The sequence below is a fragment of the Juglans regia genome, chromosome 12, assembly GCF_001411555.2.
Source record: "Juglans regia cultivar Chandler chromosome 12, Walnut 2.0, whole genome shotgun sequence".
NCBI lineage: Eukaryota > Viridiplantae > Streptophyta > Magnoliopsida > Fagales > Juglandaceae > Juglans > Juglans regia.
In genome coordinates this window covers 30,212,914-30,229,067 of record NC_049912.1, presented here as the reverse complement: position 1 = coordinate 30,229,067, position 16,154 = coordinate 30,212,914, and the positions used below count along the sequence as shown (strand labels likewise).

Sequence of the window (16,154 nt, the reverse complement as noted above, 5' to 3'; positions counted from 1 at the left end):
GTTAATTTGATTTGCAAAACGTTAAGTTTAACTATGATTTCCTATATATTAAATTATTAATATTCATAGTATAATGTTTTTATTTTGAAGAGTAAACAGGGAGATTTCAAAAAAAAAACCAAGAAGAAGAAGAAGAAGAAGAAGAGTAAACAGGGAAGAAAAAAGAATTTTATCATCTCTAATAATTTTATCACTGTTAAATTAATCATCTCAATTTAACGTATCTGTCTAACTAAACGAGACCCGAATCTAGACGGCCCTCACCCACCGTAAATTGTACTCGTTGTAAACAATAAAAACAACTTTTGAAAAACAAAAAACAAAAAATACAAATACAGATATACCGTCCCTCAAAATCCCGTGTGAACTGTCTGGCTACGATTCAGAACAAACCAACCAACCGAATACGCGACCGCCTTGCCCTTCAATGAATCTAGAAGCCTGAAGGAACAAACGGCTCCAAACGGATCCGTTGGAAATCTGGCTTCGAAACAGAACCTGAACCGTCTACGCTCTAAACCACGGTCCACCACTGCTCTCGCCCGTACCCTCCGTAACACGCTAACAATTGACCACGCGATTTCGGCGCCCTTTGTTCTTCCTTTGATTTATTTATTTTTATAATTTTCTCTTTCTTCGTTTTCTCCTCTCTCTCTCTCTCTCCCCATTCGTTTTCTTCTTGTCTCGATCACAACCCCCTCTCTCTATTCCCCGAAAGTGTTAATTCTTATTGGGGAATTAAAGGTTAGGAAATTTCAACTCTTTGGGTTTGGATTTGAAAAGAAAAGCTTGTGGATTCAGCTGTTTGTGTCATCGGCGTTGGAATCCAGATGTCTATGCCTGCGACGGTGTCGTATTGGTGTTACAGATGTACCCGCTTCGTCAGAGTTTCCAACCAATTATCGTCCCTCGTGTGCTCCGATTGCCATAGCGGGTTCGTGGAAGCCATCGATAGCACGCAACGGACCGTCCACGCGGACCCGCGGCGCAGGAGGCTCCCTGCGGCCGCGATGTTAATGATTGACCACCGCTCTGGCAATCCCAACGAGAACTTGGGCCACACGCTTCCTAGGATCCGGGAGACCGGCGAGGAAGTCTCCCCCTTCAACCCTGTCATCGTGCTCCGTGGACCTTCCGAGGGCATCCGCGACGGCGGTGGAGAGAGCCGTGGCTTTGGGCTTTATTACGATGATCGCGGTGGGTCCGGGCTGAGACCATTGCCTCCGAGCATGTCAGAGTTTCTATTTGGATCCGGGTTCGATCGCCTTCTCGACCAGCTCTCGCGGATTGGACTAAATGGCGCCGCACGCTGTGAGCACTCGCCGGCTTCGAAATCTGCCATCGAATCAATGCCCACTATCGAAATAGGAGACATTCACCTGTCCGTGGAGCCACACTGCGCCGTGTGTAAAGAACAATTCGAATTGGGATCTGAGGCCCGTGAAATGCCCTGCAAGCACATATACCATTCGGACTGCATTCTCCCGTGGCTTTTGATTCGAAATTCATGCCCAGTCTGCCGCCACCAGCTGCCTCCAGATACTGAGAACACAGTGGCGGAGTCTGACCGCACCGAGAATAGGCAGACTCTGGCTTCGAACTCGGATGAGAATTTCGGGCTGACAATATGGCGGCTTCCCGGTGGTGGGTTTGCAGTGGGTAGGTTTTCTGGAGGTAGACGTAGAGGCGGTGAGCGGGAGCTTCAGGAGGTGCAAACGGAGGGCTATGGAGGGTTGAACAACGGTGGTGCACCGGGGAGGAGGATTTCGTGGACGGCGGGGGGCAGTAGAGGGAGGGAGAGTGGAGGATTTGGCCGGATGCTTAACAATCTGATCGCGTGCTTCCGGGGAATCTATTCTTCGGGCTCAAGTTCCAGTTCCAGTTCTAATTCGGTAACTCGAGCAGCTAGGAGATCAAGATCAGCGTCTTCGCGTTATAATTCGACGATGGCAGTGCGGAGGCGCAGGACTTGGTCCATGGATGTTAATGGTGGGATGAGGGAGTGGTGAAATTAGTTGCGAGAAGGATAAAGGTCTGAACTTTGACTTTACGGTAATCAGCGATAGATCATAGAGGGATAATGGGGGCGGGATAAGAGAACTTGTGGGTTATAATACATGTTAAACGGGAAATTGCTCTGTTTTTTTGTTTTATGGCTAGATGGGAAATTGTGCAGTTAATAATAGACTACTCTTATAAGCATAAAACAAGAAGGAGCAGCAGGATGAGGAAGTGAAACTGTGCTGAGAAGGTACATGACCCATTATACCTTTGCAAATTGTGAGTCTGTGAATGAGGAAGAGTGGAAGAAATGAAACTGTGCTGGGAAGAACTTCACTTTTGTGTGTACCATAATTGCCTTTGCAATTTGTAATTGAATTAGCATTACCTACCCTCAACTGTATTTATATCTGTTTGTACCATGAATTTTAGGTTGTAGTTAGCTTGGATATGTCATCTCCTGTTCTTCTGTCACTCTTTCTTTCTCCACAAAAAAAAAAAACAAACAGGAAATTTATTGAATTTCTATTAGGCTAATTAATTGAGCATGTTGCATGAGCTTTCTTTGAGGTCTGTTCCTTCGCAAAGAAATCCATTCATTTTGAGAAGATTTTTTTAAAACCTTCAAGTCAAAGGCTTCAGCTTTTTGTTGCGCCAAGTAATTGGTACTTGACTCAATATTGCAATCCAAATACTTATGTCTTGGAAAATATTTTTATGTTAGTGAAATTCATCGAACATCACTGATTCACTGTCCTTCAAGTTGACGTGTTTGGCCTCTGTATAATTGGAGCAATCCTGGAGTTCCGGTAAATATTAGGACAGTTTCCAGAATGCTAACACGGATATGCCGTCTCAGGCTGACTACCTTACAAATACGAGTGCACTGTGTTCACTGTTGGGTCTTGATTAAAGTTTAAAACCGCAAAAAAGATTGCCAGAAACCAAACACAAATCAAACTCTGCATCGAAGACATTCGCAATGCTGTCTCGGATTGTGAAAGCATATACTGCACACCATGTCCTGACTTATCTGCTTCTAATTTCTTCATGCCACGCAACAAACCCTAAGCAAACACATTTTTTTAAATTATTATTATTTTTATGATGGGTAGTAATTTACAGGCACTCAAACATGGCTGTCCGCATCTAATTGTAGGCTGTGGGTAACTATAAATTGACAAATTGGCATTACTATTTGATGGGTACGTAGTAACAGGGAGACGTGGGTGGCTGGAGGTGGACACGAAAGATGAGGAAAAGACAAGTGTTAGGTTAGAGATAGAGCTACACTGCTGGCACCGAAAGACATTTTAATGTAGCTACAGATACATGCGTTAAAAGCCTATGTCTGTTACGTAGAATACTTGCTTCATAATTGTGAAAACGAGGCCAATGGTACGTGTCATAAATATTCGATCGAGATAGACGAGGTGGGAATCTCGTTGTAACTTTTAGGTCGTTTAGGCAGTGAAAAGAGATTAAATAATTTTAAATAAAAATTTAAATTTAAACAAAATATTATTAAAATATTATTATTTTTATTTTAAATTTTAAAAATATTAAATTATTTATTATATTTTATATACAAATTTAAAATAATTATAATAATTAAATAAAGTAAAATAAGATAAAATAAAATAAGTAGAAATTATTTTTATACCCACATCTTAGTTAACTTCTACACGTTAAATGAGTAGCCAAAAACATCCTTGTAACATTCTAGTGACCCTGCTGTCCATAGTTTCGCCATTTGGAATTTAACTATTTAATCTTGAAAAATTCTATTTTAGAACTTCATACATCACACATCATATTTTTTATAATTTTTATAATTTTATTTTCCTATTAAATACGTGATATATGAATTATGAGTAGAATAATTCAATTATTTTAAGAATAATAAAATCAAAAAAAACTTAAAAAAAATTTTAAAAAATAAAAAAAATTTAATGTATGATGTATGAGTTTATGAAAAGCAATGCTCTTTAATCTTTAGCCTTTATCGTGCAAATGGTCGAATCGACACAATTAATTTTTTATTTTTTTTAAGAAAAAAGACAGCAAAAGAGTGAATTTACGCAATTTATTTAGTGCATATATAATCATATATATAGCTGTGAAAATAAGGCCAATGGCGCCATGTATTTGATCACACTTTATTTAAAATAATTATAATATATTTTTTTTCCTGTCAATATAGAGGAATTCTACTATTAGTTAACGTTGATTTGTAATTTGAGATTAAAAAATAAAATATGGAAAAGGGTTTATCGCTTTATGGTATGGATAACCAGGCAGATCGAGATTGAGAACAGAGTCGAGAACTTGTGAGTTTGTGGATTATTTATTTATAAGTTGTCACACTCACCAAAATAAGTGCGCGACAAATTTAATTTAACAAGTCAATGACATATAGGTTGTGTTTGGATGTTGAAGTAAGTTGAGTTGAGTTGAGATGATAAAATATTATTAGAATATTATTTTTTAATATTATTATTATTTTAAGATTTGAAAAAGTTGAATTGTTTATTATATTTTGTATTGAAATTTAAAAAATTTGTAATGATGAATTGAAATGAATTTGACAACCAAACTCACCTGGTGTCGAGACATAAACAACAGTCTCTCATTTCTTCTGAGTTCTGACCCGTGGAACTTCCCGGATTTTCATAGAAAGTATCAACTTTGTGTCCCCAACAGCCTAGCTGTATCGGACTACCTTCGAGAGAAAGACATTTTTTCTCTTTTCTTTAAAATGCCACGTCTCTTTGGTATTATAAAGTGAAATATTTATAATTTCACTCGAGAGTATCATTAATTTTAATTTAAAAAATAAAATCATATATTTTTAAATATTTAAAATTTTTCTTAATTACAAAATGAATCTTCAACGTGTTCTACTGATGTGCAGCGCAGCATTTTTAGGTAAATTGTGAATAATCACTTCATCTTCCATCATTGAAGCATCCATACATGTAACGACTAACAGGCAGAAGAGATGTTTAGCTACTCAAGCTATTGCGAAAGAAAGGCAGAGGGAGTTTGTAAAAAAATATATATTTATTTTTGGTTGAAAATATCATGGAACACAATATCATGGCCTAATTAGCAAAATACTCAATCTATAAAATGAAAGTTTGAAATTCAAAACTCCACTCCCTCAATTGTATATAAAATAAAAAATAAAAACAAGAACAAAAACTATGTCAAAGTACGTCCGATTTGGTGCTTTTCCACCAAACCATGCACGTAACTGTATTTTATTTACTCATATGAAAATAAAAATTACCTCTTTCATGCGACGCCATATGATAAGGAAATATTATTACACTCAGACCTGATTAGATACATAAATAGTTTTATTTTATTTTATTTTATCTTATAATTACAATTTTTTTAAATTTTTATACAAAATATAATTAACAATTCAACTTTTTCAAATATCAAAATAATAATAATATTAAAAATTAATATTTTAACAATATTTTATTTAACTTTCGTCTAAAATCATTTCATATCATCTCACTATTCAAACGGAGTCTCACCCTCAATACTTATATTTCTTTTAAAACTAGAGATATATTTTGTCTTTTTATAGAATAAAGTTTACAAATTTACATAATTTAATACGATACGTCAAATTATAATTTTTTTTGTTATAAAAATAAATATAATATACCATATCAAACAATATTATTTTGTAAGTTTAGTTTGATGAGATGTGATTTTTTTTTTATGCATCTAGTACTCTTAAAACTAAGTCACAAAACTCGCGGCAAGACAATGTTTAGATGAATTTTAACTAAAAAATCATCGATTCTATTTTAACTATACACCATAAATCACAGTCTATATCTTTTTATTCTTTAGTTTAATTATTTTATTTGTTTATTTATTATCTTCTAACTTTCATATATTTTTTTACTTTCATAAACAATACGCTGATTAATGTAAGATGACAATAAGCCAATCTAGACTTTACATAAGTTACCATATTGTATTTTCTGTTAGAAGTGTTTACCATGTATATATTAACACGAAAAGAATATCAAAAGGGGAAACATTAAAGGTTGACTCGAATGTTAAAAAATGGAAGTATATATGGGATTTGGAGGTGCTCGATGTAGTCAAAATGTTTATATGGAAAGCTGCTAACAATATTTTGCCCACCAAGAGTAATCTTTTCAATAAGAAGATAGGAGACGATCCATTGTGCCCAATATGTGAAAGCTATGAAGAGTATGTGATACATGATTTATGGAGTTGTCTATCTACTATTGATGTATGGGCAGAATCCTCAAGTCTAGTGCAGAAATGAGTGATAAAAGATCATGAAGACTTTCTGGAGCTATGGGGTAAGCTCATGAGCAGGTTCAAAGAGGTGGATATGGAATGGTTTGCAACAAGCATGCATAGGATATGGTTGGGAAGGAACAAATTCATTTTTGACAATCAATTCTATAGCCCAAGGAAATTGATTCAAATGACAAGTGAAGGTATGAAAGACTACAAATCTGCTCAAGCGGGTTTGAAGGATAAAAAAGATACTGGTGTAACATGTGAGACTAATAAGAGATGGAAAAGGTCAAATCTTGATGAAGTAAAGGCTAATTGGGATGCTGCTCTTAACACAAAGAGCATGAGGATGAGAGACAATATTATTATTAGTGATGCAGAGGGAGAGGTGTTCGTATCTGTTTGTGCTATGAGAAGGAATGTGGATCAGCCTACATTTGTAGAAAGCCTTGCATTATGGAGGACTATCAAGGTTTACAATGAGTTAGCCTTCTCAAAGGAGATTCTGGAAGGGGTTGCAGCTACAATTATCAATGGGGTGAACAAAGAGGATGATGATTACTCGTGGATGAGGCATATAATTGAAGACATTAACGGGTCATAAGGGGTAGAAGAGAATGGGAAAGTGAGTTTTGTTCATAGAGAAGGGAATAATGTGGCATACTTGTTAGCTAAGCATGCATTGTCCCTTGGTGAGGAAAAAATATTGATGGAGAAGGGACCTCCTATTATTTGTAATGCACTGATGCGAGATAAAAGTTATACATAACAATTTCAGTAGTAATATAGTTCAGTATTGTTTCTTCAAAAAAAAAAAAAAAAAAAGTTAACCATCTTGGCAAAGCCTGCTCATCCTGAGAGTACTTAAGTATCTTTTTGCTATAATTTTTTTTTTTAAAAAAAAAACCCATAGAAATAGCCAAAATATAAGACTAATGTTATAAATTAAAAAGAAAATCATAAAAAAATATCGTTTATTTTTGTAGATGAGATGAGATGAAATAAGATGAGTTGAGATTAAAGTTAAAATTTGAATAAAATATTATTATAAAATATTTTTTTAATATTAATTTTGTTTAGAAATTTAGAAATGTTAAATTATTTATTTTATTTTATATAAAAATTTAAAAAATTTGTAATAATAAAATAAAATAAAATAAGATGAATAGAGAGAAATTAAGAAAATAAACTAGCGCTAATGTTTAGTCTGCCAATTATTTAAATGGAGAATTGTTTGATTCACAAAAAAACATTTTATAGAGATAAACGTATAAATTAACATTAGGAGGAATATCATATTGCAAGTTTTTTATTTTTTTATTTTTCTGTATTTCAATAAGATTTGACTCATCATGAACAAATTTCCACGTGATCACAGTGGTTTTCGTTTAAAAGCTATACCTCTCACCGAAACAAAAAAAGTACGAACTCTGATCCGTAAGAGTTGCAAACCAACAGAGATCCCTACCTCCGATAATCTCACTCCCACCAATTGCTTTCTAGCCCAAAAGACGCAGCAAACCAGAAACATACATCCCCACATCCTCTAACGAGTTGTCACATTTCCTTATATTTTTTTTCTCTCCTTCTGTATTGTCTTCCACCATGGCCTTTCTTCAATCGCTGCTTCTCCTTCTTCTTCTGCGGTTGTTCATCATGATAAACGAACTGCAGCAGCACTTTGTTTCTGCAACACATGAAACAGTAATATTGCCCCTCAAAGCCCAGACGCTACTCTCACCTGGTTCTGCACGAAAACCTCCTAACAAACTCCCTTTCCACCACAACGTGACCCTCACAGTCTCACTCACCGTAGGCTCGCCCCCACAGAGCGTTACCATGGTCCTCGACACGGGGAGTGAACTCTCTTGGCTTCGCTGCAAAAAAAACCCAAACTTCCGCTCCATATTCAACCCACTTCTATCTTCTTCCTACTCTCCAATACCATGCGCCTCGCTCGCCTGCAAAACCCGTACCAAGACCCTACTCCTACCTGTATCCTGCGACCCGAATAAGCTCTGCCACGCGACTGTCTCCTACGCAGACGCCTCGTCCAATGAAGGCAACCTCGCGTACGAGACGTTCTATATTGGAAATTCGCCCCGACCAGGTACGATATTTGGGTGCATGGATTCCGGTTTCAGTTCCAACTCCGAAGAGGATTCCAAGACCACCGGATTGATGGGCCTGAACCGGGGGTCTTTGTCGTTTATCAGCCAAATGGGTCTCCCGAAATTCTCGTATTGCATATCGGGCAGTGACTCGTCCGGTGTTTTGCTTTTCGGTGAAGCGAGTTTCACTTGGCTCCGACCCTTGAACTACACCCCTCTGGTTCAAATCTCAGACCCGTTACCGTATTTTGATCGGGTAGCTTACACAGTTAACCTTGAGGGGATTAAAGTGTCGGCTAAAATTTTGGCACTTCCGAAATCCGTGTTTGTACCGGATCATACCGGGGCGGGTCAGACCATGGTCGACTTGGGCACTCAGTTCACTTTCCTACTCGGTCCGGTTTACACCGCTTTGAAGAACGAGTTCATTAAACAAACGAAAGGAATACTGAGTCCTTTGGATGACCCCAATTTCGTTTTTGAAGGAGCGATGGACTTGTGCTTCGGAGTCCCCTCGAGTGGAAGGAGTTTACCCCAGTTACCAGCAGTGACCTTAATGTTCCGAGGGGCCGAAATGGTGGTATCGGGAGAAAGGTTAATGTATCGGGTACCGGGAATGGTGAGGGGTGGCAAATCGGTGTATTGTTTCACATTTGGGAACTCGGATTTGTTGGGCATAGAAGCTTTCGTGATTGGCCACCATCATCAGCAGAACTTGTGGATGGAGTTTGATTTGGTGAATTCTAGGGTCGGACTAGCAGAGGTTAGGTGTGCTCTTGCGAGTCAAAGGCTCGGCTTGGGTCTCTAACAAGTCTAACTAGCTCCTGCTAAAGCAAGTTTTATGAGTGATTGCAGAATTGGGTTTTCCATGACCCGCGTAAACTAGGACAGTACTGGAGGTGTCCAATTAATTATCGGGCAGTTACTGCCTTTTTATTTTTTTGTTTTTCTTCTTTTAAATGATAGATTTGTGTGTAGATGGTTGCAGCACCCATAGTATTAGGTTTGATGAGTCATAGCGAACTCAAGGGTTCATGTTCATGGGGATGGCTCTGATTACTCACTCATTGAGTTCTTTATTGCAGTGCAAGCTGGCCACTTTCAGTCTCAGAGCAGCCGTGCGTATGACATCTTACTGTATAAAGCACGTCATGTCACTGAACATTTACCAAAATTTGTACCTAATTTCTCAAAGGGTAGTGATAGGCTTACCACCTATCTACTACCTATCTATTACTTGTAATGTTTTTATTTTTTTATCATTTTATTTTAAATATTTTTTTAACATCCTTAATCATTAAGAAAAAATTAAAAAAATATATAAATTTATTAATTATCACTTCCTTAACTATTAAGTAAAATAAAAAATTATAAAAAAAATTAAATATAAAAAAAGTAGTAAATGAGTAGTAAGAGGATAGTAAGCCTATCATTTTCCTTTCTGAAATTCTAATGTTTTTTTAGAAACGTCCAATCGTTTTTTCTTTTTAATACCGGAATAGCCTTCGTCACGATGACATGACTTCTCTCGGTCTCGTAGGTCCCATGTACTCGTAATAAGATAGAACAAACAAATTACTTCAAAATAAGGAGATGTTTATATTTACAGTTCATCTTAATTTATTTTAATTTATTTTATTATTATTTATTATTATTTAATAATTTTAATTCATAAATCTTATTATTATTTATAACTCATATTATTATTATTCATAATTTATTTTAATTCATCTCAAATTATCTTCAAATTCGAACGTCTCTTAAATATTTTCACAACATAAGCTTACCCATTGGTTGAGTGAGAATGACTTAACGTTACTTAACATTTTTGAAGTAAGGTTTAGCATACTTATATAAATTTATTAAATACTCTTGATTTAGTAAGCAAATGATATTTTATACATAACTGTTTTGGAGCGGTTGAGCTGATCCTTTGGTTTTAACAGTCTTTAATGATAATTTGCCACATCAGTAATTCTACTTAAACCACAATGAACCTCATCACACTAGATCTTTCATGAATTGGAGACCATTTTCTCACCCGATCGAAATCAAGCTTCAGCAACCCTCAATTGTTCAAGCCTTCAGCACTGTCGTAGGAGTTCACTTCAGCACCGTCGTCCTTAGCCACTGACATGGTAAGCTTCGAATTTAAGTTTTTTCCTATAGGTCTAGATTTATCTTCCATAGATGGTGTATCAGGCTAATTGAGCCACTTTCATGGCCGATCTTAAACACCTCATTCCCCTCAGCCATACCTCATCAACAAGAGATACGAATCATTATGCATTTGCCTTTCTTAGAAAACAAAATCAATCATTTTTTATATCTAAACTTTATAATTAACAGTCATATTCAAAAATAAACAAATCAATATTTTTTCCCAAGTATTGAAACACATGATGCATACTAAAACTACCCAAATTGAGACCTCTTCAGAAAAAAAAAATTTCTATATAATTTGCAGTTTATTAACATTCAGAATTACAAATTGTCGGATTCTGTTCTTATTTATTTACCAATATGTTAATAACCTCCCCTATTCATCAAAGTAATGTCACCGAATGACTGCACATTTTGAGCCAGTAAAAACCACAAGCAACAATGAACAATCACATGGTGCATTACGCGGCTTTGCCAAAGGTTTTCCCCATTTCATGACGGTGAAGGAAAGTAAGAAGCTAGAAATATTACCTTACCAAATACTTAAATACCAATGAAAGTTGAGAGGGAGCTCGCCAACGAAGGTTCCGAGCGGTGGGTTGTTTTTGGGTAGAGGTCAGCCCGACCGGTTATAAGATTAACTATATTTTATATTGTTTGTAAGTGAGAAACTCTTGCCGCTTATTATATTTCAATGAATTGAATTATAATATTGATTAGTTCGATCTTTGAATATACTTCATGATGTGGTCCAAGCTTTTCTTGAGATCTTACTTAAAATTGTCTCGAATATTAGTTTACGACCAACATGATAATACATAGGTACAAAGTCTAAAAAATTACATAGATTGGAATGCCCATATCACAAAATCCCATAGTCAAAAGATCGTACTAATTCAAGTTTTTTGCACGAAGATAATAGCTTTGGAATATATATATAGATGTATATATATATAAATCTTATTGCCAAATAACATGTTCTGAATGTTTATATAAGTAATTTTGATGACGTGATAAAATGAAATTAAAACTTCGAAGATTGACTAATTACAAAAGCGTTTAGAATAGCCAATATTCTTGTGTTTGACCGTATAAGATTAATGTTGGTAAACAGAGTATCTTAGATTATTTGTATATAGTAATGAATAGTTTTTAAATATATAGTAGTGAATTATTTATAATTAGTAGTGAAATAGACTGAAAATGAAAATATCTAAGAAAGTCGATATGGTTTTGGCATTTCCCTTTTTAAAACAATCAAAGTTATGAAAACATGACGTACACCAAAACAAATCTAGACATGCACGTGTACACTAACCCTAGCTAGTTACATCAATATAACTGTAGTACTCGATCTCTATAAACTCACACCATGGACGTACATGTGTCGTCACTGTATTTTTTATTTTTTATTTGTAGTTAAGTCACGAAGAGATGCATCTTGCAGCATAAAATCTTTGTTAAGAGCAGGCAGCAAAGACAGGAACATGTGCGCCTCATATATATATATGGAATATAGCGTAGGGGCCCTCCCAAATTTAATGGCTTTTTGGGAGCTTTATAGATATATATAGATATATGGAGTTGCTTCCCGCTGACAGATCGAGTGGCTGCATGGCTGTATTGGCAATTGTTTTCTTCTTTACAAACAATTCCAATTTCTCTGCTCAAACAGTACTGGGTCATGTACATGCATGTAAATATTACCACACATGATCCGCCATTGGAGAAACTGTCGGCATGTTTGGACGACCACCTAACTAGCTAGGCTATTTTTCACTATTTATATTCTTTAATTTTTTCACAAATTTATCGCTGCGCATATATAAATGCAATCTCATAAAATAAATTTACAATCTAATAAGTTTACGCTTTTTTTTTTATGTTCGTATGGTAAATCTGTAAGAGATTTAGATGCAATGGGCAACTTAATGGGACCTTTTTTTTTGTTTTGTTTTGCAAGTAGCTCTGGCTAAGGCTTGGTGTCTTCTTGATGGCGACAAGGCCGAGAGTGTATGCAACTTGTTAAGTGGCATCTACAAACTCAGGCCCAAGATCACTCTGTAGTAGTCCGTGGGCTTCACTGAATTGCGGTAGCATATTGGCCCAAAACATTTAGTTGGATAATAATACTAATACCCAGTACAAATCCCGACAGCACGAAAGCCATGGAGAGTAGTAATTAGAAGCCCACTAAGAAAAACAACAAACGGCATCTCTGACTATGGGAAATTCGGACCCACTTTGAACACTCCGCCTCTCTCGCGTGTTTGGTGGGTCCTTTCTACACCACGCGACGAATGATTAAAGATGAAATCATTCTAATTTAAAATAGTTGTGTATGGGGGTAGTAATAACTCTGGCTTCCAACTCCCGTTCAATATGATTCTACCTTCTGGTACGGTTTCAGACTACGTACGTAACTGTCTTCTCCATGTTTTCTTATCATAATATATATATATATATATATATATATATATATATATATCACCTATTTACTTTTTAAAACCACATTCATATAATTACCGTTACACTACATTTTGTAAGCAAGATGACATACTAATAATGTCAAAAGAGAGTTTTGTTAGGAACTTGGGAGAGAAAATACGCAAGTGGCAGTCTCATTTTAGGAGCGTTTTCTGTTTTTATTTAAATGTTTAATAACTGATAAATCAAGATATATAATTATGTAAATAAAATTATAAGTATAAATAAAGCTTTTATTCGAAGAATTCATCCCAAAATCTCAATGTTGATCTTAATATATATATATATATATATATATATGTTTTTTCGAAAAAAAAAACTTTGAATCTTTCTTTTTTCTATCATCTTTAACTTCATGTAACTATTTTTTTTTTGTTAGCTTTTGGTATTTGTATTCTACTGAAAGATTTCCTTTAGGGTGGGCCCAAAAATTCTAGCGATGAGGCGATGATGATGGTCATTAAGATTCTCGTGCGTGCTTCTTTGACGCTATGCACGCCTAAGGTCTATATGTGATTAGTTGCATTCATGAGGCCTTAAGTAAATTACAGTACATTTAATTAAAATTAAAAAAAATTAAAAGGGGAATTCACAGTCAAACGGTATCTATCTTTTGGGCGGACAAAGTTAAGTTAGTTTTAATTTCATTATTTAGATGGTATCGATGTGACCCATTGCATTGATTTGGAGAAGAAAAAATCAAATAGTATATCTAAATTAAAGGGCAACAAAGCAATATTTCCAAAAACACAAAGTAGAATGGTTGAATTTGATACTCCAAGAGACATGCGGATCATATCCATTAAGATCTTAATGATTTGGGTTTAGGCAAACCTCCAATCCCATCCCATCCCATCCCATCAAACATCCACCCACAACCCACCCTATTTCTTTCCATCTCCTGCGGGGCCCCTAAGCACGCCGAGACCTAAATCCAATGATTAATCTTCAAATCATAAGATCTTATATAGGGACTGATGTTTGTTTGATTGCATAAAGTGCACGCAAACAAGATTTGCCGTGGAAAGCTCAGCTGATCGGTTGACCTCAACAATAGCCCAGCCCCTCCACAAAACAAAATATAAATACAATTGTTTTGCTTCTTTTTTCAAATTTTTCACTTAGACCCCATGCGTGCTTCTTTCCATCCTTCATCGTCTGCACAATCGTGCCATCGGTGTTCTCCAAACGTATCCCTAAAGTACTCCTATTGTATTTTATTTATTTTTTTAGTTTTTTTAAAAAATTACAATTAATGAATTTGTGTGTTATTTTTAACATTATAAAAAAAATCATGTATTTTTCAGATTTTTAAAGTAATGCGTTTCATCTCTTCATTATAATTTTTTAAAATTTTTATATAAATATAATAAAAAATTTAAAATTTTCAAAAAATAAAATAATATTAATATTAAAAACAAGATTTTATTCAATTTTTAATTTTGATTCTTTCATCTCACTGTTTAAAATGCACCATAATCACGCATATACATGTAAATTTGAGTTTATGATTCTGCATTACTATTTACACGCCTAAGAGCATTCACATTGAGTTCCCTATAAAATTTCTTATAATTTAGCTAAAAAGTACAGTTCTTAAAATTTTTTCTTAAATTTTACTCATATTTCAAAAACCTTCTACATCTCATTCCCTATCCATTCTATATTCTATTAAAATAATATTTCTCTATTCTTTCTTTATTATCTTTTTCTCTCACTTTCATTTACAAATTTAACTACTCAATATTTTTTTTATGTTTTGAATTATTACTCTAGTGAATATTTTAAATAAATATTTAAATTATTTTTAAAATTATTTTTTTTTATATTTTCGTAGTTATTTAAATTATATTTAAAACTATTATTTAAAATTATAATAAATATGAATATGAAAGAAAATATAGATGATTAGAAGAAGAATTAATTTAATTGAAATGAATGAAATATTGATAAAAGTGATTTAGAGAATGAATAGTAGTTCTTCAAATATAGGGAACGACTATTCATTTCCTAAATCTTTTTTCTAAAATAAAAATTTGGATGAGGAAGATTTTGAGAGTATTTTTTAAAATTTTCCTTAAATTATAAGGAAAAAGTGAATTTAGAGAAACCAATAAGAAACAAATAGGTTACTGTTCATTGTTTTTCTTTTGGAATAAGTCGCTGATTGTTTTTTTTTTCGTCCTGAGCAATAAGCAGTCATGACTCATTTAAGTACCAAGCTTTATGATTTCCAAAGGTTTTTTTTTTTTTTTTATAACGAATAGTCAGATCGTACTGCACCACATAGAAACAGTATAAACTACAGGGAAAGCCAGCTGTAAAATTCTCAGGGATGAAAATATTCCAAGAAATACTCTGTTATTAACCCCATCACATGATACGAACCTGATCATATCTATCGATTCCGTCCACAAAACAGAGTCGTGAAACAGTGAAAGCCCCCATAATAATGGGTCAAAGTGGTCCATTCATGGTCAAAACAACTTCAGAATCAAGGACAGTATAGTCATTTGATTGGATTACAGAACATAGGCTGTCGCGCCCCAATTACTTCTCCAGGCATCAGCCTAATGGTAGAAGTAAGTGCATTGATTCTGTTTCGGCCACTAATCGTAAAATACTGTGCAAAAAAGAAAAAAACTTGGTTTTTGTACGAAAATGCTACTCTAATGACTGCAAAGTTTAATCGTACAATGAAAAAGAATACTAATACCCAATGGAAAAAGGGGTGGCATCCGAATTCTGATAATGGCTGTGCCCCTTGGCTTGCCAAGACTCCTCTCTCTGATTCCGTCTTCTACTGTGTATACAACTATTCTTTATTCTTAAAAAAAAAAAAAAAAAAACTATATATTCTTTATTAATCTTCAACATCCACGGTTCACTAAAGAATTAGATAAATAATAATCTGTCAGAAAGCAATCCAGATCCACACAAAGCTGATCAGCTGCAATGGTTCAATGGAATCCCCTTCTAGAAAGACAGAGATGTGAGATGATAGACCCATTACTTCAATCATCAAGAGCAGGAGAATCCATATATATAAGAAAACAAAAAAGGAAAAAATGGGAAATTGGAGGTAAAGCAGAG

At 34.7% G+C, this 16,154-nt stretch overlaps 2 protein-coding genes across 2 annotated transcripts; both read left to right on the top strand.

Annotated features, from left to right (window-relative positions):
• Positions 1-173: 173 nt before the first annotated feature.
• On the top strand, positions 174-2,457 carry LOC108982658 (probable E3 ubiquitin-protein ligase RHC2A). Its single transcript, XM_018954092.2, has one exon. It carries the CDS (start codon positions 831-833, stop codon positions 2,007-2,009), a length of 1,179 nt encoding a protein of 392 aa, XP_018809637.1. The 5' UTR covers positions 174-830; the 3' UTR covers positions 2,010-2,457.
• Positions 2,458-7,683: 5,226 nt separating this feature from the next.
• On the top strand, positions 7,684-9,450 carry LOC108982657 (aspartic proteinase PCS1-like). The gene has a single exon (XM_018954091.2). The coding sequence runs from the start codon at positions 7,906-7,908 to the stop codon at positions 9,217-9,219; it is 1,314 nt and encodes a 437-aa protein (XP_018809636.1). The 5' UTR covers positions 7,684-7,905; the 3' UTR covers positions 9,220-9,450.
• The last annotated feature ends 6,704 nt before the right edge of the window (positions 9,451-16,154 follow it).